The sequence below is a fragment of the Halichoerus grypus genome, chromosome 4 (assembly GCF_964656455.1).
Source record: "Halichoerus grypus chromosome 4, mHalGry1.hap1.1, whole genome shotgun sequence".
Classification (NCBI taxonomy): domain Eukaryota; kingdom Metazoa; phylum Chordata; class Mammalia; order Carnivora; family Phocidae; genus Halichoerus; species Halichoerus grypus.
This window is the reverse complement of record NC_135715.1, coordinates 193,896,938-193,920,669: the sequence shown is the minus strand read 5'-3', so window position 1 is coordinate 193,920,669 and position 23,732 is coordinate 193,896,938. Positions and strand designations below refer to the sequence as shown.

Genomic DNA, 23,732 nt, shown 5'->3' with positions numbered 1-23,732 from the left:
GGCAGGGGTGTGCAGGGAGTGGAGGCCAGGCAGGGTGAATGCTCCCTGAGTGTCCGTGGCCGTCTGATCTATGGGAAGGTGAACCGTGACCACACACGGATGCAGAAGGGACCGTCTCTCTATATGCACGGGTGTCTGGTGAGCATCTGCTGGCCTTCCAGTAGGTGATGGGACATTCAAGATGCTGCAGGGACACAGGGGCCTCCAGCAAGGACCAGCCTCCATCCCCCACAGCGTCATTCACCCTGTGCTTCGCAGCTTGTCACTCTCCTGTCTTCGGACCGCAAAGTGGATTCACAACAGGGTAGAGCACCCCAGGGGAGGCAGGGGGTCAGGGAGGGTAGGAGATGAAGGGCAGACACTCTCCCCAAGGGGAGCAGAAGGAATTTGCAAACGCTGCAGGGGAACTCTGCAACACCGACAATGCCAGGATGTCAGACCAAGACCCAGGAGACCAGCACACACACCACAAGCGTTCCATCCCGCCGCGATAGGGGCCTGGATGAAGATGCAGCCGTGTCCGTGTTAACACCCGGCATTCATCTTACGAGTTTTAGAGTGCAGGAAACGTTCCAATCCTCTAAGCAAACCTGGGCCAGGCATAAAGTCACGGGGGAAACTGAGGCACAGGAGAGTCACGTGACACCTGGGGAGCTGATTCCTGACCCCTCCCGGGTTGTCGGGTGCATTATAATTTGTGTGCAAGGCCAGACTCACCATCTTCTAACTGACCAGCATCAACTTCCAGTCACTGGGAAATCAGAAATCTGGGGGTCCTCCCCAAGAGCCCCTGGACCCTCCATCCATGCCTCCCAGGGGTCAGAACTCAGTGAACACTGGCAGGCACCCTGCCCACATTCCCACCACCACTGGAGGTGCCTCTGGCCAAGCGCCCACGAGGAAAGGCCAGCAAGTCTGCAAGTGAGGGTCCCTGCCTGGCCTGGGGACCCCTCCTCGGTCCCAGCCTCCCTCCTCTGTGGGCACTGTTTTCATTTTCATCCTTAATTCTTTCTTACCTAGATTATCTTACAGGCTGACGACACGTCTTTCTCTTCGGCTGTTCTCCTCATTCAAACAGACACGGAGGAGAAGACGCAGATGGACCCCTGCTCTTCGGGACAGTGGTTCTCAAAGGCGGCCCCCGCGGGCCATGGCACAGGGCTCGCCAATAAAACAGGGAATGACCCCTCAGCTGGGTCAGGGTCTGGCTAACAGAGCAGAGTGGTCTGGGGAACGCAGCTTCGGCTCCTGGTGCGGCTATTTGTGCTTCCAGATGTCTCCTGTTGTGCTGCGTCCCATCAAACCCCTGGATCATGACAATGCAGCAGTGGTTCACACGTTTTATTGATCCATGGCACAGAGCTGAAGCACAGAGCAGCTGAAGGGAAGGACACAGAAGGAGCATCTCCAGCTGGAAACCCGCAGGGCTCTGCACCCCGGCCCCGGCCAGACGTCTGTCTTCCGCCACAGACCACACAGTGCCACCAGGCTGCCTGACATCAGCAAGCAGAATTCTGGGGAAGCACTTCAACTTTTCCCAGAAGAAGCACAATACAACGTTTTGCAGCATGAACTTGGTGAAGAAGAAATTAGAACTTTGAAGGTGTCATTCGAGGCTGGTACTTCCCAGCCTGCAGGAAAGTTGGCCCTCTGTGCACAGCAAAGGACGAGTGATTGGGAAAACCACTTCTAGAGGGCGCAGCTGGACACGGTGTGGTCGCCGAGGGCGAGTAAAGGAGGGTGCACCTGTTTGCTCGTGGAGTGTGAGCAGGTGTTGCTTACAGGTGTGTGGGGCGGGCACCAGCCCTCCCATGCGCTGAGCAGAGAAGGCATCACATCTCTCCACACTCACCTCCAAGTCCTGCTCCCCCAACACAGAGGTTTCCCGTGGCCAGTCCCCAGAAGTCCCGCACGCAGGTGTCTGTGGGCCTCCGGCTCTCAAGCTGCAAGTATTCTGCCTGCGTATTGAGTTGTGGGAAAGGCAGGAACAGAAGCTCTGCTTCTTGTGGTCAGTGTCCTGACTGCTTTGGGCAGAGCCCATCTCCTGAGACGTCGTGCGTATCACTGGGCACAGACACCCTGCAGCTGTCGGCGATCCCCACAAAGAGGGCTATGTGGCGGGAGGGCATCCGGGGTAATCACGCACCCAGCCCCGGGGCCCACTCAAGTCCTCACAGCTGGACGCGGCCCGGGCCCTGGGGTGGGTGCAGGGGGCTGGCCCCATGGCGGGGGACGGCTTCTGAACCTGACGTGCCCAGTCTCCTCTAGGAGACTAGATCTCACTTCCCCATCTGACGGAACTGGGGCTCAAGGTGGAAAACCAGAGTCCTAGAAAAATAAAATACTCCGCCTACATCTGCTGAGAGCGTCGTACCTATAATGTGATTCCACCAGCTTTTCTCAACTGGCTTTTCTCAGGGGTTCAAACAGGGGCCTGAATTTGTCAGTCTGGGGGCAAATATTGTGATATTGAGAATAAGACAATAGGTTTCTTAGAATCATGAGGTTATGGTGCAAAGACGAACCAGCACGTGAGATTTCCTAACACGGTCTCACGTCAGGACATACTTCATGTCCCACCAAAGCACAAACAAGTGTTTCCAAGGCTCCGTGGAATAACGGGGTGGGGGACCCCGCCACCGTAGTCACCTGGACCTTTGATTCAGGGCATGGGGCTGTTGGAAGCAGACTCGATGCCTGGCGCAGGCTGGAAACACCTGAAGAAGAGGAAGTGAGTCTGCGGAACGCTGAGCTGAGTGTGGGCGCCCCTTTGCCGACCCCACCCCTTTACCGGAGGAGACTGCCCTCCTATGTCGATTACCTTAAAGATCCGGTTTCACGTATGGAATTCGGATTGTAGGAACCTCCTCTCATTGCCGAGCCCAGAGGTGGAGACTGGCCGGCGAGGCAAACGCTCTTGGAGCCGAGTGCCCAGTCCACCTCACCTGCCGGGGACACTTCCAGAACGCCATCCACACCACCCCGCATGTTCGAACCTCCACGGACATGAGTGTTCCTGCCAATCCCCCTCAAGCTCGCTCAGTGGGCAGTTTCTGGACAAAATCTGACTGCAGCATCCTTTTGCAGTTTTCCAAGATGTGATGCAAACTGGGGCTTGCATTGCGAGCTGCCCTCCGCCTGGGGCTCCAGGACAGGGTAGAGCAGGGAGTTCCCAGGGGCGGCCCTGGGGCTCAGACCCACCTGGTTTTCTCAGGGAAGGAGGATGAAGGCGCCGAGCTCTGGACAACCTCCGACACCGGAGAGGCTCTCGGGTGACCCTCTTCATCTCCCGGAAGAAGGCAGAATGAGCCACCAGAGGGAGAATTTCCCACGTTCAGTGTGCTGTTTATATTCAGAAGGTGCTGGGGCATCCCCACCACCCTGGGTCCTTCTCGTCGGCCGCAGGGGGCATCTGACCTCTGGCCGGCCTCCCCGGGCCATGCGCAGGGCTTGGTCCTGGCATCAGGCAAACTGCCTGGGTTGCTGGCTCCAAAGCCATGTGGAAATTAAGTCCTAACCTGTACGTAGACTCGAAATGGGAGCAAAAGTACCCACCTGGAGGGACTGTGCTCCAGGTGCCTAAAATCCCACGTAGTTGTCAGTCCTTCAACCTTCTCTGCACCTTTGTCACCGAGAACTTTGTTCCCTTTTCCCGGCTCTCTCTTGGAGCTGATTCCCTCCTTCCTGCTATCTTTCTCATTTACATTTAATTTGCAATTCCCTCCAAGACAAATGCCCGCAGAGATGCGGGGGACATGTGGGGGCCGCTCAGGGAGGGCATCCTCTGGGGGCTCAGGGGTCCCAGGACCGGGCACAAGGGCTGTGGGCCCCAAGGGCGTCAGAAACCACCCTGTGTTTTGTGAAGGGCAGAATGACTCATTCCAACTTCAAAAAACATGCGGGCAGAGTGGAGCCTGGAGTGGGAGCGGCCCTGGGGGCGGCGAGGTACCCCCCGCCCCCCAGGCCTCCTCCCCCTTGCCTGTTCTGTGGCCCCGTCTTTTCTACTCCCCGTTTTCCCTCTGTCAATGGCATGAAACTTTGTTTCAGGACGGCCTCCAACCTTAGAGATGTTTAAATTTGTGACGTTCACAGCAGCATGACTCCCAGCAGCCCAAATCCAGACAGACAGCCGAGGGCCTATCCGTCACTGCAGTGAACGTTCTCCTTCCCTCCGTGAGTCACACCCCGTGTCTTCCGTGCCGGTTCTCAGGTGCCTGCTGGCTTGCCTCTCCTCCTCTCCTCGCCGAGCTTCACCAGTGCTTTGCAGGTGTAGGGACAGCACAAAGACGCAACATCGCGGGCAGGTTCCCCAGGGGCAGAGCCGAGGTCAGCGCTGGGCAGGAGCTGAGCAGGGAGCAGGTCCAGGACGCAGAGGGCGAGACCCGTGAGAATGTGCCCTCCTCCAGCTGCACCTTGCAGGGACCTCGTGCACGGAGCATCCTCAGGGCTGCCGCTGGCCAGGTGAGGACACTGGGCCGTGGCTGTGGTCCCTGAGCATTGACCCCTAGCTCTGGGTGCCTCCCACTGAGGGTCCGCTGGCTTGGCCGTGTGCATCGGGGGCCAGAAACACAGCTGGTTCTAGGGACTCCACCACTCTCTCTCCACCCAGCAGCCAGGCTTCCCTTGGGCTGGCTCACATCACTTTGTTACAGAGAATTCACCTAAAACATGGAGGAACTCTGCTTGGAAGAATGGGCGCCCCACCAAAGGTTCACAGGGATGCCGGGATTAATCACGTGTGACCAGACAAGCCCATGATTCTCTGGGGACGGCTTCCACATCTAGATACTTCTAATGGAGCTTACGTGGTGCGTGAGTCACCGCGGGGCAAACAGTCCCCCGTCCTCCAAGGCTGGGGCCATGCCCTTCCGGGGAGGCCCGGGTGCCAGCCCTTGTGGGGGCTGCCCAGGAGTCGGGAAGGGGCCAGAGAATCGTCAGCCTGGCGTGGGTCCGAGGACTTGCTTTTGCACTGCTCATGGTCCCCAGACTCCTTGATCCTCCCAGAAACTGGGTCCACTTTCTGTCTGGAATTGTCTGCAGACAGGTTCCATTTCACAACCAAGCCTAGTTGCCCAAATCAAACATTTTGGAATTTTTGTTAAAAAAACAGTTGACTTTTTTTTTTTTAAGATTTTATTTATTTATTTGACAGAGAGCAAGAGAGGGAACACAAGCAGGGGGAGTGGGAGAGGGAGAGGCAGGCTTCCTGCCAAACAGGGAGCCCGATGCAGGGCTCGATCCCAGGACCCTGGGATCACGACCCGAGCCGAAGGCAGACGCTTAACTGACTGAGCCACCCAGGCGCCTCCTAAATAACAGCTGACTTTTTATTAAACCGAGGAATCTCCTGCTCCTAAGCCCCAACCCCCCCGAGGCGTTGTATCGACCTGGGTGTGTCCACTGCTAACCAGGGCGTTCCCGGGCAGGCGCTGGTTTGTGCCTGTGTGTGGGGACAATGGCGTGGTTCCCTGAGCTGCTCATCCCCTCAGGCCGCCCACTGACGGCCTCGACATCTCTCCTGCAGATGCACACAGTAGGAAGAGCAGTCTTAGATGAGCAACCTGCCCCGACCTCCTCACCACGCGCATGCTCACATGCACTTTTCAGTGGGTTCGGCCGGCAGCCGAACCCCACCCTGGGGTAGAATCCCACTCTGCCCCCAGTCAGTGCCCGAGTCCCCCGCCAACAGCGCACAGTGCAGGTGCTAGCATTCCAGGCCAGCTGGTCTTCTGTCGACTCAGGACGGTGACAGATTCACCCGCATCGGCCTGGGGACCGAGAACTCGGGCCTTTCTGCTGTGGTGTCTTATCAGCTTGAGTAGATCAACCACAGTTTGTTTATCCATTCGGCCGTGGATGGACCGTGGGATTACCTCCAGTGGTTGACACCAGAAATTAAGCTGACCTGGACGCCCGTTTAGAAGTTTGTGTGCATGGGAGGGGACCTAATGTATTAGGTTTTTGTCTTTATTATTTCTGAGTTGTAAGAGTTCTTTGTATCTTCTGGAGAAAGTCCCAAACAAAACAGACTAGAGACACTTAACTTCCAGGAGGAAGCAGAAGAGCATCCTATGAACTTGGGGTAGACAGTGATTTCTAAAACAGGACAGAAAGGAGCAATCATTACTTGGACTTCATCAAAATTAAAACTTTTCTCTTTGATGGCCACCACTCACAAAAAGGAAAGCCAAGTCAAGGGCTTGGAGAATTATCCGTAGTACATGTGTCTTGCAAGGAACTTGTTTGTCAAACGTGTAAAGAGCCGCTCTTATTAGAATTTCGGTCTCCTGAGTGCCCAGCCACATTCTTCTTGGAAATGTTGGCCAAGTCCTGAGCCTCGGGATGGGTCCTCCTGCAGCTGGTCTGGGTGGGTGGCAGGGACGTGGTGTGTGTCCCTCCCAGTTATCAGGAGATAGGGGAGGGGATCTGAGATGAAGGGACAGTTTTCTACTCTAAGGAACGGTCTGAGCACCTACCTTTCTTTGTTCTATTACTTGGGTTGGGGATTGATGATGATTCTGTCTGGAATTAGGAAATATAATGAATTCAGCACGAGACTCGATGCAGCACAGGGCAGTTAGTCATAAGGAGACACCGCCGCATTTCTGAACTGCCCGTAGGTTTGTGGGTCATTGGTATCGTATTTCTAATGCAAACTATTAATGAAATCATATTGTACTGTTGTTAATACATGTTTCCAAAAAAAGAGTACGTATGGAATTTGCAAAATAAGAACAAAAGAAGACCTGAGTGGGTGTCACAGTGCAAACTCCCCTCTCCCACGTGTTGCTTAGGATTTGGTCTTCAGTGCTTGTAGGAAAGATGTGTGCCCTGTCCTTCGGAAGAGCCACGGTGGTGGCTAGCTGGCCAAGTGCTCCCGTGGCGTCCCTGGGGACACGAACACACCTTGTGGACCCAAACAAAACCCTTGCTGTATCCCCAAGTCCCTGCCACTGATGTAGGTTTCAAATGACCACATCACCCGGGCTTCCTTTGCAGAGGGGACCCTTGTCCACAGGGCAGCTGCCTTGATCAGGAGGCACCAGCTCCCTGGGAACCGGAGGGGCTGTCCCTCTTTCTGCCCCTTTTGCAAGCAGAGAGTGTTTGCCTCTGGGTACAACTCACCAGAATGCTCCCTGAAGGAGAATCCTTGTTTCTCTCGTCTGTTTCTTGTTTTTTTTTTTTCTTGCCAGTAGTGTGGTAAAAAATCTACTGAGATGTATCTGTAGAACATCCTGAAAACACGTAATTTATTCACAAATAGTGGCTTTCATTGTTGATGCTAAGAACCCAGCACCACACACCTGTCCCCTCCCCAGGCCCAGCACGGCCTCCCCCACACACCTGTCCCCTCCCCAGCCCCTAGCACAGCCTACCCCCACACACCTGTCCCCTCCCCAGCCCCAGCACGGCCTACCCCCACACACCTGTCCCCTCCCCAGCCCCAGCACGGCCTACCCCCACACACCTGTCCCCTCCCCAGGCCCAGCATGGCCTCCCACACACACCTGTCCCCTCCCCAGCCCCAGCACGGCCTACCCCCACACACCTGTCCCCTCCCCAGCCCCAGCACAGCCTACCCCCACACACCTGTCCCCTCCCCAGCCCCTAGCACAGCCTACCCCCACACACCTGTCCCCTCCCCAGCCCCAGCACAGCCTACCCCCACACACCTGTCCCCTCCCCAGCCCCAGCACAGCCTACCCCCTCCCTGTTAATCTGCATGAAGGACAGATGTCAGCACGCATCCCCCGTCCTTCTTCCCTGTTGAGTAGATGCCACGGGGCTTGTCCACGTGACGTGGGTCCTGGGGATCCATCCACATCCTTCCACAGGCCCACACTTGACTCACCTGCTCTCCTATGCGCCCACATGGCTGGTACGTCAGTTGGCATTTTCTCTGTTCAGCAGCTGTTTCTTGACTTGTTCTGCGGTTGGTTTCTGTTTTTGTGATGCATTTAAAAAGACTGTAGTAGGCAGGTGTACCAGTCTTTCTTGTATGGCCTCTGGATTGTGAGTCACAGTGAGAAAAGCTTTCTCTGCACCATGGCGGAGAGGAATGTGTCCCCTTTCATCCAGCGTCTGTGTGGTTGCACGTCCACACCGAACCCCTGACCCATGAGGCATTCACTCCGTGCAGTGTAGAATACGGATTTAACTTTACCACCTTCCCATGGGCTGCCCTGCTGTCTCAGGGCCACTTAGGAAGGCGTCCGTCCTCACCCCAGAACTTGGAGACCCCGCCTTTGTCACACTGAATTCTCACATGTCTTTGGGTCTATTTCTGGATTTTTGCTCAAGATCCAATTGTTGTCATTGTCGGGCTCTGCAGAGACTCTCACGGTCCTTTCTCTCTGAAAAGGTTTCGTTAGGTTGCATTTGCCACACGAATCCTCCTGCATTGGTTTGTGTCTCTCCCCGGGACTCGGCTCTCTGAACACTGTTCCCGCTTTGCCTGCTTCCACTGACCACCACTTCTTCTCTGATCCTTTATTCATTTGATCATTTTTGTGCCCTTGGATGTTCGCCGCCTTCTGTGATGTCCTTTACTACCTTTCCATCTCAGTCTATTCTCCCCTGGACACTGTACAATTTATTCTCTCTTTAACTAGCAGACTGATTTTAGAACAGTTTTGGGTTTGCAGTAACACGGAGGGGGAAGGACTGAGAGCCCCCACACACTGCACCCTCCTACTGCCACCCACATGCGGAGTCCCGACGATGAACACCTCCCAGTAGCACAGGAGTGCTACTCGATGAGCCCACCCTGATGCACCGCTGTTACCCAGAGCCCAGAGTCCGCGTCGGGCTCATCCTTGGTGTTGTGCACTGTGGGTTTTACCAAATACATTTGTATCCACCATAACACAGCATACACAGTGTTTCACTGACCTAAATACCTCTGTGCTCACCCTCCCCCAGACCCTGCTCACCCTCCCCCGGGCCCCCGGCCCCTGCTCACCCTCCCCCGGACCTCCCGCTCCTGCTCACCCTCCCCCGGGCCCCCGGACCCTGCTCACCCTCCCCCAGGCCCCCAGCCCCTGCTCACCCTCCCCCGGACCCCCCGCTCCTGCTCACCCTCCCCGGACCCCCAGCCCCTGCTCACCCTCCCCGGACCCCCAGCCCCTGCTCACCCTCCCTGGACCCCCAGCCCCTGCTCACCCTCCCCCGGACCCCCAGACCCTGCTCACCCTCCCCGGACCCCCAGACCCTGCTCACCCTCCCCCCAGACCCTGATCACCCTCCCCCAGACCCCCAGTCCCTGCCAACCACTGATTTTTACTGTCTCCCTAGTTCTGCCTTTTCCAGAATATTGTAGAGTTAGGATCACACAGTGAGTAACCTTTTCAGACTGGCGTCTTTCACTTAGTAAAATGCATTTAAGGGGGGCGGAGCAAGATGGCGGAGGAGCAGGAGACCTGGATTTCGTCTCCTCTCAGGAATTCAGCTGGATAGGGATCAAACCATTCTGAACACCTACAAACTTAACAGGAGATCGAAGAAAAGAAGAGCAACAACTCTCTGAACAGAAAAGCGACCACTTTCTGGAAGGTAGGACGTGCGGAGAAGTGAATCCGAGGCGATATTCGGGAGGATAGACGGCAGGGGAGGGGCCTCCGTCGGCCGCTTCTGGCAAGTGATAGAGCCGCGGAGCACAAAATCGGAACTTGTAGAAGTCGGCTCTGCTGAGGGACGTCACTCTGGTGGCTAAGCGGGGGGTGGAACCCTCGCGGGACAGTGTGGTCTCAGGACCCTCGGGGTCACAGAAAGACCGGGGGTGCCTGAGTGCGGCAGAGCTCCCAGGGATCGGAGCGGGGAAGCCGGCTGCAGAGACGGAGCCCAGGCGCGGGCTCTCAGCTCGGGGTTGCTATAAACCGTGATCCGCGGCACAGTCGGGCCACTGCTCCTCCAGCAGGGACCCAACAAGCGGCAGATCCGGGGAGACTCACCTTCTTCCCCCGGGAGGAGAGGTGCGGGAGCGCACCGCGGGGATCTGCTGGGTTTGGAGACTCCACCCGGGGTCGGGTGCCAGATAGAAAGGCGCGGTCACAGGCCGGGTGAGCACGGAGTGTGGCCGGAGACCGGGGAGACGGGAGTGACTGACTGCTTTTCTCTGGGGGCGCACTGAGGAGCGGGGCCCCGAATTCTCGGCTCCTCTGGGGCAGAGATTGGGAGACTGCCATTTTCACTCTCCGCCTCCAAAGCTGTACAGAAAGCTTGCAGGGAACAAAAGCTCCCGAGAGCAAACCCGAGCAGATTATTTAGCCCGGACCGGCAAGGGCGGGGCAATTCCGCCTCCGGCAAAGACATTTGGGAACCACGGCAACAGGCCCCTCCCCAGAAGATCAGCGAGAACAGCCAGCCAAGACCAGGTTTACCGATCAGTGAGAACGGCAGAACTCCAGCGCTAGGGGAATACTGCACATAGAATCCATGGCTTTTTTACCATGATTCTTTAGGCTTTCAAAGTCAATTTTTTTAACTGTCTTTTTTTTTTGAGTTTTTCTTTTTCCCTTTTTCAACCAACATCTTATCAATCCCTTTTTTAAAAAACATTTTTATTTTTCATTTTTAGAGTCATATTCTATCCCTTCATAGTAGTTACCCTTATTTTTGACATATATATATAAGTTGTTGTCTCTTTAAAATTTTGAGATAGTTTCTTCTAACAGATCAAAATATACCCTAAATCTCTAGTGTATGGTTTTGTTCTACTCTCCTGCCTGATCACATTCTCTCCCTTTTTTTTTCTTTTTTTTTAAACCCTCTTCTTTCTTTTTTCAAACAACTTCTTATCAATTCCTTTTATAAAATTTTTTATAATTTTCATCTTTACAGTCATATTTCCTCCCTTCATCATATCTGCCCTTATTTTTGTACATATATAAGTTTTTCTTTCTTTAAAATTTTGGGAGGCACTTTCTTCTAACAGACCAAAATACACCCAAAATCTAGTGTGTGGCACTGATCTATGTACCAACCTGATCATATTTGATCATATTCTGTTTTTTTTTGTTTTGTTCTGTTTTTGTTTGTTTTTATCTTTTTCTTTTTTCTTTTTTTCTTTTTTCTTTCTTTCCCTTTCTTTTCCCCCTGCTTCAGGTCTTTTCTGATTTGTTTAGAGTATATTTTCTGGGGACGTTGTTACCCTGTTAGCATTTTGTTCTCTCATTAATCTATTCTCCTCTGGACAAAATGACAAGACAGAAAAAATCACCTCAACAAAAAGAACAAGAGGTAGTACCGACTGCCAGGGACCTACTCAATATGGACATTAGTATGATGTTGGATCTAGAGTTCAGAATCATCACTTTAAAGATACTAGCTGGGCTTGAAAAAAGCATGGAAGTTATTAGAGAAACCCTTTCTGGAGAAATAAAAGAACTAAAATCTAACCAAGTCGAAATCAAAAAGGCTATTAATGAGGTGCAATCAAAAATGGGGGCACTAACTGCTAGGATAAATGAGGCAGAAGAGAGAATCAGTGATATAGAGGACCAAATGATGGAAAATAAAGAAGCTGAGAAAAAGAGAGATAAACAACTACTGGATCACGAGGGCAGAATTCGAGAGATAAGCAATTCCATAAGATGAAACAAAATACTCATGAAAGAAATTGAGGAAGACACAAAGAAATGGAAAAACGTTCCATGCTCATGGATTGGAAGAACAAATATTGTGAAGATGTCAATGCTACCTAGAGCAGTCTACACATTCAATGCAATCCCCATCAAAATACCATCCACTTTTTTCAAAGAAATGGAACAAATAATCCTAAAATTTGTATGGAACCAGAAAAGACCCCGAATAGCCAGAGGAATGTTGAAAAAGAAAAGCAAAGCTGGCGGCATCACGATTCCGGGCTTCCAGCTCTATCACAAAGCTGTCATCACCAAGACAGTATGGTACTGGCACAAAAACAGACACATAGATCAATGGAACAGAATAGAGAGCCCAGAAATGGACCCTCAACTCTATGGTCAACTTATCTTCGACAAAGCAGGAAAGAATGTCCAATGGAAAAAAGACAGTCTCTTCAACAAATGGTGTTGGGAAAATTGGACAGCCACATGCAGAAGAATGAAACTGGACCACTTCCTTACACCACACACAAAAATAGACTCCAAATGGTTGAAAGACCTAAATGTGAGACAGGAGTCCATCAAAATCCCAAAGGAGAACACAGGCAGCAACCTCTTTGACCTCAGCTGCAGCAACTTCTTCCTAGAAACATCGTCAAAGGCAAGGGAAGCAAGGGCAAAAATGAACTATTGGGACTTCATCAAGATAAAAAGCTTTTGCACAGCGAAAGAGACAGTCAACAAAACCAAAAGACAACTGACAGAATGGGAGAAGATATTTGCAAATGACATATCAGATAAAGGGCTAGTATCCAAAATCTATAAAGAACTTATCAAACTCAACACCCAAAGAACAAAGAATCCAATCAAGAAATGGGCAGAAGACATGAACAGATGTTTTCCAAAGAAGACATCCAAATGGCCAACAGACACATGAAAAAGTGCTCAACATCGCTCGGCATCAGGAAAATCCAAATCAAAACCTCAATGAGATACCACCTCACACCAGTCAGAATGGCTAAAATTAACGAGTCAGGAAACAACAGATGTTGGCGGGGATGTGGAGAAAGGGGAACCCTCCTACACTGTTGGCGGGAATGCAAGCTGGTGCAGCCACTCTGGAAAACAGTAGGGAGGGTCCTCAAAAAGTTGAAAATAGAGCTACCATATGACCCTGCAATTGCACTACTGCGTATTTACCCCAAAGATACAAATGTAGGGATCCAAAGGGGTACGTGCACCCCGATGTTTATAGCAGCAATGTCCACAATAGCCAAACTGTGGAAAGAGCCAAGATGTCCATCAACAGATGAATGGATAAAGAAGAGGTGGTATATATATACAATGGAATATTATGCAGCCATCAAAAGGAATGAGATCTTGCCATTTGCAACGACGTGGATGGAGCTGGAGGGTGTTATGCTGAGTGAAATAAGTCAATCAGAGAAAGACATGTATCATATGACCTCACTGATATGAGGAATTCTTAATCTCAGGAAACAAACTGAGGGTTGCTGGAGTGGGGGGAGGGGTGGAAGGGATGGGGTGGCTGGGCGATAGACACTGGGGAGGGTATGGGCTATGGTGAGTGCTGTGAATTGTGCAAGACTGTTGAATCATAAATCTGTACCTCTGAAACAAATAATGCAATATATGTTAAGAAAAAGAAAAAAAGAAGATAGCAGGAGGGGAAGAATGAAGGGGGGGGAATCAGAGGGGAGGACGAACCATGAGAGACGATGGACTCTGAGAAACAAACTGAGGGTTCTAGAGGGGAGGGGGGTGGGAGGATGGGTTAGCCTGGTGATGCGTATTAAAGAGGGCACGTTCTGCGTGGAGCACTGGGTGTTATGCACAAACAATGAATCATGGAACACTACATCAAAAACTAATGATGTAATGTATGGTGATTAACATAACAATAAAAAAATTTTTTTTAAGTGCATTTAAGTTTCCTCCATGTCTTTTTGTGGCTTGATAGCTCATTTCTTTTTAGCACAGAATAACATTCCACTGTCTGGATGGACCCCAGTTTATTCATCCATCCACTCACTGAAGGGCATCCTGTTTGCTTCCACTGTTTGTCAGTTACAAACGAAGTGTACAATATTTGGGTAAATACCAAGGATGGCAATTCCTGGATCCTATGGTAAAAGTGTGTTTATGAGAAACCGCCAGGTTGTCTTCCCACCCGCGCCCCCCTCCCCGCACCCCCTGCCCGCATTGAGTACTGCGCCTAGTCCGCATCAGCACTGGGGGCTGTTGGGGCTCTGGATTTGGGCCATTCTAATAGTCATGGTATTTACTCTTTATTTTAAAGATAATTTTGTCTTTTTCCCCATTTGCTTCCTGTGTTCAATCAATTTTTTCCTCATAACTCCGTGTTTGGCCCATTGCTGTTCTTAGTTCCGAACTTGTGAGTCAAGGTGGTATTTCAGACCCTCAAAGGCTTGTAAGAGTTTTATTTTCCATGGTTTCCTTTTGTTTCATGGTTGTTTTTAGGAGGTAGGGCCGTTCTTCAATTACTTCTTATGAATATTTGTTTCCTGATTTTCTCAGTAATTCTGGCTGGGTTTTACTCTCCTCTCACTGGTTTGGTGATAGTGGATTCCTCCAGCTTACGGGCGCCCAGCCCCCACCTCGGCAATCCCAGGGTGACCAGCACTTGGTGTCCACTGTTGGTGTTTGCTGTGCGTGTGGGAGGAAGGCTGGGGTTGCTCTGGGACTGCACCCCTCCACAGTCTCCAAGCCTGGGTCTGTCCCTTCATGGCACGGGGCCCGGAGGACACGGGTTGGGAGGCCAACGGGCTCCATGGGGTGTCCCCCCGACACCGAGCAGCCGGAGCCCATGCCCCAGGAGCAGGAGGGCACAGACAGTGCGTTGTTCCCTGTGTGTAACCGTGCTCACGGTCAGGAGGTCGCACTCCCGGGCTTCGGGGACACAGTCTTCCCGGAAGCCACGGAGGCGTACGTCCTGTGCCGTTTTTGCTCCTTGAAGATGCATTTCAACGTTTCCCACTCTTACTGTGTTCTTCCTGTCTCCTTTTCCTCCACAAGGAGCCGGGGGCTGGATACCACGCGTATCAAGCAAGGACCAGTGGCTACAGCTCGACCTCGGGGACAGGGTGTCGGTCACCGCAGTGGCCACGCAGGGCGGGTACGGGAGCTCCGACTGGGTGACCGGCTACCTCCTGATGTTCAGCGACAGCAGCAGGAACTGGAAGGTGTACCGGCGCGAGGAGAGCATCGCGGTAGGTCCCTTCACGTGACGCGACCTCCCGGGGCCCCCAGAGCACCTTCCCCTCCCAGGCCAGGATCTCAGATCCACCGGAGGAGCAAACCACGTCCAAATGCATGACACGTGAAGATCCAGTGAGCGTTAAGGAGCGGAATGGTTTTATAGTGTAGGAACAACTGAAAAAAACCCTTCTGCTCTGGTTTCGAGCGGGTAGCCCCACGGATAACCCGCCTGCGCTCTGCATGGCCTCGCAGAAGCTGCCAGGTCACCGAGGGCTCCTCATGAGCGCAGGAAGCGGGTCCTGGCCCTCCTCCCTGCCCCGGGGCTCCTGACGGACACGAATGACCCTCACGGCTGGCATTCACAGAAACTGCCACACGAGGTCTGTAGGGCCTGCCCTGCGTCCCACAGCCATGTTCTGTGGCAAATTGTTTTTGTTTGCTCCACCTTTGTGACTTTCAGAATGTTCACCGCATACCGTGTCCCTTTTATCGCATGATTAGTGAGGTAGAGTTTGTGCGACCGTGCGGGGTCTGGCCAGGGCGTGAGGCAGTGGGACGGTGAGCCGGCAGAGACGGTCCAGGACCCAGTCCCACTAAACATCAGCGACAGGGAAGCCACAGGCCACTGAAACGAAGTGTTGAAGGAGCAGCTCAGGCACAGGTCGGGTGGGAAGGCGCCGTTCTTTCTCATGTGAACAACAGAAAAGTTTGGTCTGGAGTCACGCAGGCCCAGGGCCCCGCAGCCCCTCCTGTGACGTCCACACCCTCTTTCTCTACCAGAGGCCACACGTGCTTCTGCACCCAGGCTCGGCCGCGTCTCCTCAGCCCATCTGGGGTAAACCGGTTCTGGGCACACGCCCAGAGCTGTGGCCATGAACCAGCAGACAGCGTGTCCACCGGGACCTCAGGGCCACGGCACCCTGGTTCTATTAGCATAACGCAGGTCAGCCCTCGACCCCACAGACCAGGCTTCACGTTGTCAACACCATTCAGAGGAAGAAGAGGGAGACGCCGTGAGGTCCTGTGTCCCGGGCCGGGACCCGGCGACTAGGCAGCATCCCCTGGCTGCTCGTCTCGGGGAGCAGGGCGGCCCGACCGATCCCACATAGTGACACCGGGGTGGGCGGAGGGGCTCAGGCTGGGCGATGAGAACACCACAGACACCGGTCTCTCTGTGGAGGCGGGACCCCTCCCCAGCCTGCAGATGTGCTTCTCACGGCTCCTCACAGGTGGTGGTGAGACCGCTCAAGGGGGCCCGCTGGGCCAGGGCTGCACCCTGACCATCCCAGCTCCTCATGAGTCAGGCTGGGGGTTAGGGCTTTGGAATATAAATTCTGGGAGGACGTGATTTACCAATGCCATTTACCTTTTTCCAGCCACGACTGTGTGGGCCCCTTCGTTATAAAAGATGCCTTTTATTCATGGCTTTATTTGTTATACATCCCCTAAAATTTACCATCTTAACAATTTTTAAGTGTGCAGCTTAGTGGCGCTGAGCACATTCACACTAAGCACCATCTCCAGAAGTCTCTCGTCCTCCCCAACTGAACCATCCCCATGAAACACTGACTCTCCAGCCCCTGGCGCCCACAATTCTGCTTTCTGTCCCTATGAATCTGATGACTCTCCGTGTTCCGTGTAAGTGGAATCCTACGCTATTTGTCTTCTGGTGACTGGCTTAATTGCAGAGCATGATGTCCTCAGGGTTCAGCCATGCTGAAACAGGTGTCCGAATTCGCTTCCCTTTTCAGGCTGAGTCATCTTCCATTGTGTGCATGGACCACATCTCGCTCATCCATTCATCTGTCAATGAACACTTTAGCTCTTGGGGATAACGGTGCTCTGAACACTGGGGTGCGGATATCTCATGAAGACCCTGCTTCCTCTTCCTTTGGGGGTGTGCCCAGAAGTGGACTTGCTGGATCATGTGGCGATTCTGTGTTTAACTTTTCAAAGAATCCCAAACTGTTTTCCACGCGCAGCGGCTGCACCAGATCACATCCCCCCGACCCTCCCGCAGGGACGAGGGCTCCAGTTTCCCCAGCCCCCACCTCACTTGTTCTCTGGTTTGGTTTGGTTTCGGGGGCAGCCATCCTACCGAGTGTGAGGTGGCACCTTGGGGGCTCTGATTTGCATTTCTGATGGTGAACATCTTTTCTGTGCCGTTGGCGCATCTTTGGAGAAATGTCTGCTCGGATCGCTTGTCGGTTTTTTAATCAGATTGTTTGGTGTGGCTGAGCGTGGGAGCTCATTATGCATTCTGCTATCAGCCCCTCATCAGATACGTGATTTGCAAACATCTTCCCCACTCCACGGGCCATCTTTTCACTCTGTGGATCGTGTCCTTTGATGAACAGAAGCTTTTAATTTTGATATGGTCTCATTTGCTATTTTTATTGCCTTAATTCATATTTAAACAGGTTATGCCAAAATAATCTATCCTTAAGAACGTCAGTAAAGGCATAATTACTATTTTATATTCTAATCCGGGTGCGTTTCCTGTTTAGCTTTCTTTTAACCTGAGCACTCTTTACTTTCACAGAAGTGAGTCCCACGAGTCAATAATTACTGGGGCCAGCCTGTTACATTCACTTAAAATAGAGCGGCTAACACTGGTGTTTCCAACACCAGCAATTAGCTGCCTTTATAATAAACCAACATTTCATTAGAGGTCTGCCCTTCCCATGAGCACTTGCTTTAGATAGGAATTGTGAAGTCAGCACTAAGTAACGTGTTTACTTTTATTACCTGAAATGGTAACACTCTTGTCGATGAAAACAACATGCTTAATGTAATGTATGGGGATTAACATAACAATAAAAAAATTTAAAAAAAAAAAAAAAGAAAACAACATGCTTACAATTACCGCCATGACCATGTTCGTAGATCTCTGACTTCTTAGACTGTTTTGCGCTGGCGTCCCTGCGGTCCAGTCGAGAGTTCCTCGTTCAGTCCCCGGGCTCTCGTGGGTCCAGTGGGCCGGGTTCGCGCAAGTCTGTCTGCTGCTCGGACTGGGTCTCCCTCTGGCGAACGGCTTGTGAAAGAGGAAGACAGACTGCACACTAAAGGTTCAGGATTTGCCTACGCGGGGGTCCTGGTCCTGTGCTCTGAGAGGCTCCCTGAGCAGAGCACAGCAAGGTCCATGGACCAGGGGCCCAGCACCACCTGCAAGCTCGTCAGAGACGCGGCATCTCGGGTCCCACCCCCTGCCACCTCGCCAGCAGCCATGAGCCCCTGGCAGCTCCGCGCACACCCAGCCATGAGCGCTGTCCCCCACATGCTGCCCCTGGAGCAACCCTAGGACAGGTCGGGGCAGAACCCGTGCGGAGCACGAGCTACGCTGTGGCACTTCAAAAGAGTGACGCTTATCCGTTGAATCTAATAATAAAACCTGGGCTTGTATTTTTATGACACAGAGCGAGCTTGAGAGGCTTGGGTCCAGGGGTCAATTCTACTGCAGGACAAAGTGAGGAAATTCCTAGACCTGCCTGGTGCTCCGAGGACCTGAGCAGCGGCCCACGCACCCCGAGAGCTGGCTCGGTGAGCACAGACGCGGAGAAGGGAGAAGCCCCGCGTGAGGTCAGGGACGCGAGATGGAGAGGTTTCGGGAGGGCCGGAGCAGGGCACAGCGTGGGGGGCCGCCGCTCCCCGTGGCTGCCAGCCAGCCTCTCAGAACCAGGTGACCATGTCACCATCGGTCCGGACGGCGTCAGCGCCTCCCCGGAGTGGCACGTGCTCACTGCCCTACAGAGACTGTTAGGAAGACATGGTAAAGCAGCTCATTGCCCGCGTCTTTTAATGAGCTTGAGATGATTGCCATCTGAGAGCAAAGCTTGTCTCTGTTGCTAATTACGTGAACGACTCTCATCGTGCTTGTGCTAAAATAGTTTCCTTCCTCTTTGCCACGTGAAAGGAGGGAGAACGAGCAGAAACATGGCCAGTGCTTGTGCTGAGCTGCACGGGGGATGAAGAGTTTGAAATTCTGAGCTGAGAGAAGCAAACTCAACGTGATGGCGAGGAGGGATTTTAGATGGAGAGGAAAGACCCACACCGTGTGGGAGGGACGGACAGCCGTGGGGGAGCAGCTGAGCAGACCTACACTGTGCGGGAGGGACGGACAGACGAGGGGAGGGACGGACAGCCATGGGGGAGCAGCTGAGCAGACCCACACCCTGGGGGAGGGATGGACAGACGAGGGGAGGGACGGACAGCCATGGGGGAGCAGCTGAGCCACAATGTACACTTTGTTGTTGTTGTGTTTCCTTCTGCACATTGTCTCTATTTCTAGTGATCAAGCCATGTGCATAAAACCCACTTTTCCTTCTCTATGGATATATTTGACCTGGGGTCAACTTTCCAGCATTTTCCCTTGGCAGTTCAACAAGGGTGGCGTGTCTGCCGTGTTACGAGGTGGTATTGCTCACGATAGAAGTAGCTCCGGAGAGAGGCTGCTATTCTCACAGGTGTAGGAACTATGAACTGTGAGCCCAGACACCCACTGGGAAGATGTGACTTTGGGCCACCCAAGTGGGACAACCGCGAAGCCAGCGCATCCCTGAGAGGACCCCGGAAGCTCCGTCCGTGGCACTGTTCTGAGAGATGCTGTTCCCACGTGCCGTGGGACTCTTGTACCTGTGCTGTGGGTTACAGCCACCAGCAGCCTTATGTGGCTATTTACACTTAAGTTTGAATCAACTAAATAAGATGGAATTAAAAGTTCAACCCCTCGCTTGCATTAGCCACACTTCAAATGCCCAGCGCGTCCGTGTGGGAGGCAGGTCCTGCCTGCAGCGGCAGACATGGGTGCAGAGCATCCTAGCTGAGAGTTCCACTAGACAGCAGCGGTTTAAAGGAACAGCCTGGTCTCCTCCCACCTGGGACCTCCCTGGGGGGACAAAGTCACTGGAAGGAACGTTTGGTGCTGCCCGAAGCATGCGGTGCCACCTGGTTGCACCCTTTGAGTAAACTGGAGTCAAGGGAGGCTCAGGAAAACCTCCTCAGTCTCAATAATCAATTAACAAGATCTCCCTGTGGGCATCACAAGCTCATCGCTTGTTAACTAGCTAACTAGCTAACCTAGTAAATGTGAAACATGCCCACAGAGACAAGCGTATGCAAATGTATTAGCAACATCTCCATCTGTCGTTTTAATAAGTGCATTTTCAAACTATGGTCTTTATGATGTCATCAGAAATGTCCTTCGTGGATTTCAGCTCCCTTGCCAGCAAGCACAGGATATGAGATCCACTCTCCCCACTGCGAGTCTCTTGGGAGAATCCGAGATGTGATTTGTCCTTCTTCTAGATCTTGCCCTGATCCACTGACTGAGCTAAGGAAACACAGCACTGCTTGCTCAGTTAGAGAGAGAAAAATTATATTCTCAGGGTCATTATGCTGATTAGAGTATGTTGCAGACACTAAATGCAGTGAAGTTTGGGCTTTTCTAATAGTATATGAATATTCATTATCTTTTAATATGTGTTTCTTTGTTTGAGCAAAGCATTCCTTATTCAGGGATTTTTATTGGAGTCTGCTTTGAATGGATATTTTCTCAGAAATTATTAAGTGATGCCAATATTTAACATGGATGTTTAGACAATACTGGACTAAGGCCTCCTGCACATCGGGGAGCCCCCAGGTGAGAGGCCTCCTTCCCTGTCCAGAGTTTCTGTGCATGGCCACTGTGACCTTGCCCATCCTCTAAGAGTGGACTTAAGGAATAGGGCACTCAGGATAACCAGGGGGCCTCACACAGCCCTCAGATCAGTCTCTAGCATCTGTTTCTTACTGGTTTTTCCATAGCAGAATCTGCTTGGAGGCTAGACTGACCACCTTTGCTACACGTTTTATTCCACTTGTGCCTAGTCAGTAATTGGTGGGTAAATCAGATGTCAAAACCAAGAAATAAAATCACATGCCTGTGGGCTTAGACACAAAGCCTTCTCCCACTTCACCAGATACACATTTGGACTTGGTAGTTGGTGAGGCCATTTCAAATGCTGACACCGAGCTTTGAAACAACAAGAAAAACTACCCAGTAGGTAGTACATAAACTCTGTTACTCTTTGCTTCTGAAACAAATGAATTGAGGCATGTAAAGAATTTCATCAGTATTAACTTGAAAAGATATCACTTAGTAAAAACATGGCCAAAATCACAGTAGAAAATTGGTTAAAATTTTTTTAAAAATCTATTGCAAACATAGAGAATGTTTTTAGATTTTTTCATCTTCAGTCAACACAGTTAGGTCCTCAATGGGTCTTAATGCTAGTAACACATTCCTAAAATGTGCTTACAATTGCACCAAAACCCATAAGACACCTAGGAATAAACCTAACCAAAGAGGCAAGGAATCTGTACTCCAAAAACTATAGAACATTCATGAAGGAAATTGAGGAAGACACAAAGAAATGGAAAAACATCCCATGCTCATGGATTGAAAGAACAAATATTGTGAAAATGTCTGTGCCATGTAGAGCAATCTATACATTCAATGCAATCTTTATCAAAGTATCATCAGCATTTTTCCAGAGCTGGAACAAACAATCCTAAACTTTGTATGGAACCAGAAATGACTCCTAATAACTAAAAGAATGTTGAAAAAGAAAAGCAAAGCTGGCAGCATCACAATTCCAGACTTCAAGCTCTACTACAAAGCTGTCATCATCAAGACAGTATGGTACTGGCACAAAAACAGACACACAGATCAATGGAACAGAATAGAGAGCCCAGAAATGGACCCTCAACTCTATGGTCAACTCATCTTCGACAAACCAGGAAAGAATATCCAATGGAAAAAAGACAGTCTCTTCAACAAATGGTGCTGGGAAAATTGGACAGCCACATGCAGAAGAATGAAACTGGACCTTTTCCTTACACCACACACAAAAATAGACTCCAAAGGGTTGAAAGACCTAAATGTGAGACAGGAGTTCATCAAAATCCTAGAGGAGAACACAGGCAGCAACCTCTGTAACCTCGGCCGCAGCAACTTCTTGCTGGACACGTCTCTAAAGGCAAGGGAAGCAAGGGCAAAAATGAACTACTAGGACTTCATCAAGATAAAAAGCTTTTGCACAACAAAGGAAACAGTCAACAAAGCCAAAAGACAACCGACAGAATGGGAGAAGATATTTGCAAATGACATATCAGATAAAGGGCTAGTATCCAAAATCTATAAAGAGCTTATCAAACTCAACACCCAAAGAACAAAGAATCCAATCAAGAAATGAGCAGAAGACATGAACAGACATTTCTCCAAAGAATGCATACAAATAGCCAATAGACACATGAAAAAATGCTCAACATCACTCAGCATCAGGGAAATCCAAATCAAAACCACAATGAGACACCACCTCACACCAGTCAGAATGGCTAAAATTAACAAGTCAGGAAACGACAGATGTTGGCGGGGATGTGGAGAAAGGGGAACCCTCCTACACTGTTGGTGGGAATGCAAGCTGGTGCAGCCACTCTGGAAAACAGTATGGAGGTTCCTCAAAAAGTTGAAAATAGAGCTACCCTACAACCCAGCAATTGTACTACTAAGTATTTACCCTAAAGATACAAATGTAGTGATCTGAAGGGGCAGGTTCACCCCAATGTTTATAGCAGCAATGTCCACAATAACCATACTATGGAAAGAGCTCAGATGTCCATCGACAGATGAATGGATAAAGAAGAGGTGGTATATATATACAATGGAATATTACTCAGGCATCAAAAAGAATGAAATCTTGCCTTTTGCAACTACGTGGATGGAACTAGAGGGTATTATGCTAAGCGAAATAAGTCAGTTAGAGAAAGACAATTATCATATGATCTTACTCATATGTGGAATTTAAGAAACAAAATAAAGGATCTTAGGGGAAGGGAGGGAAAAATAAAACAAAATGAAATCAGAGGAGACAAACCATAAGAGACAATTAATCATGGGAAACAAAGTGAGGGCTGTTGGAGGGGTGGTGGGTGGGAGAATGGGTAACCTGGTGATGCGTTAAGGAGGGCACTTGATATAATGAGCACTGGGTGTTATATAAGACTGATGAATCACTGAACTCTACCTCTGAAACTAATAATGTTAATTAATTGAATTTTTAAAAAATTATAAAATTAAAAATTTTTTTAATTAAAATAAAATAAAATATTTGAAAAAATAAATAAATAAAATGTACTTATAAAGGGAGTATTTTTGTGGTATCTATTGACTTCCACTCTAACTAAAAACTGTATTCTCACTGAAAAACATTTGCTACCACACGACACGTAGCCATATTTGGGAGCTGTCACACCCGTCTTTAGGAACATTTTTCAGTGCCCATCCCTTGTCAGCTTCCCAGTTCACATCGAGTCCTATAAATTGTAGTTATTTATTTTTAGGTTACAAATTTGAGGATATTTCATACTCCCTCGCCTAGAAGAGGGGAAAGAGGCAGCTCTCAGGGTCCATATTTTGTGCTCTGGAGCAAACATATTCCCAATGATCTCATTCCCACATTTTACTGTGAATAAAATGTCCCCTAGGTGCTGGGTAAAGTGTTAAAGGCAGGTCCCCTGCTCCAGAGTGGGGCAGACACCCGGCACCCTCACCCAGCTCCTGGGTGTCACTGCTCAAGACCCAGGTGAGCCTTGCGGAGGTGTGGAGCTCACCAGGATCAGAATCCTGGGCCTGGGCTCCATCTCTGGTCAGTGGTGGCCTGGAGTGGGCACTGCCGCAGGAACTGACTGCATGTAGGAGCTTTTGGGATTGATGGAAATATTTTACAACTGGACTTTGTGATGGCTACACAACTGGGTATATTTACTAAAAATCATCAAAGTATACACTAACAAGGAATTATAAGTTATGTAAACTATACCCTCTCCAGCACTTACTATTGTGTGCTTTCTAAGTACGTCTATCATAGTGGA

At 50.8% G+C, this 23,732-nt stretch overlaps 1 protein-coding gene across 1 annotated transcript in view; it reads left to right on the top strand.

The window, feature by feature from the left end:
• The window catches only part of LOC118529503 (contactin-associated protein-like 4), a 144,486-nt gene that overhangs the window by 47,857 nt on the left and 72,897 nt on the right, over positions 1-23,732 (top strand). The window contains exon 3 of the mRNA XM_078070040.1: positions 14,640-14,833. Within this exon, the coding sequence (XP_077926166.1) occupies positions 14,640-14,833 (194 nt within the window). The remainder of the gene's footprint in view (positions 1-14,639; positions 14,834-23,732) is intronic.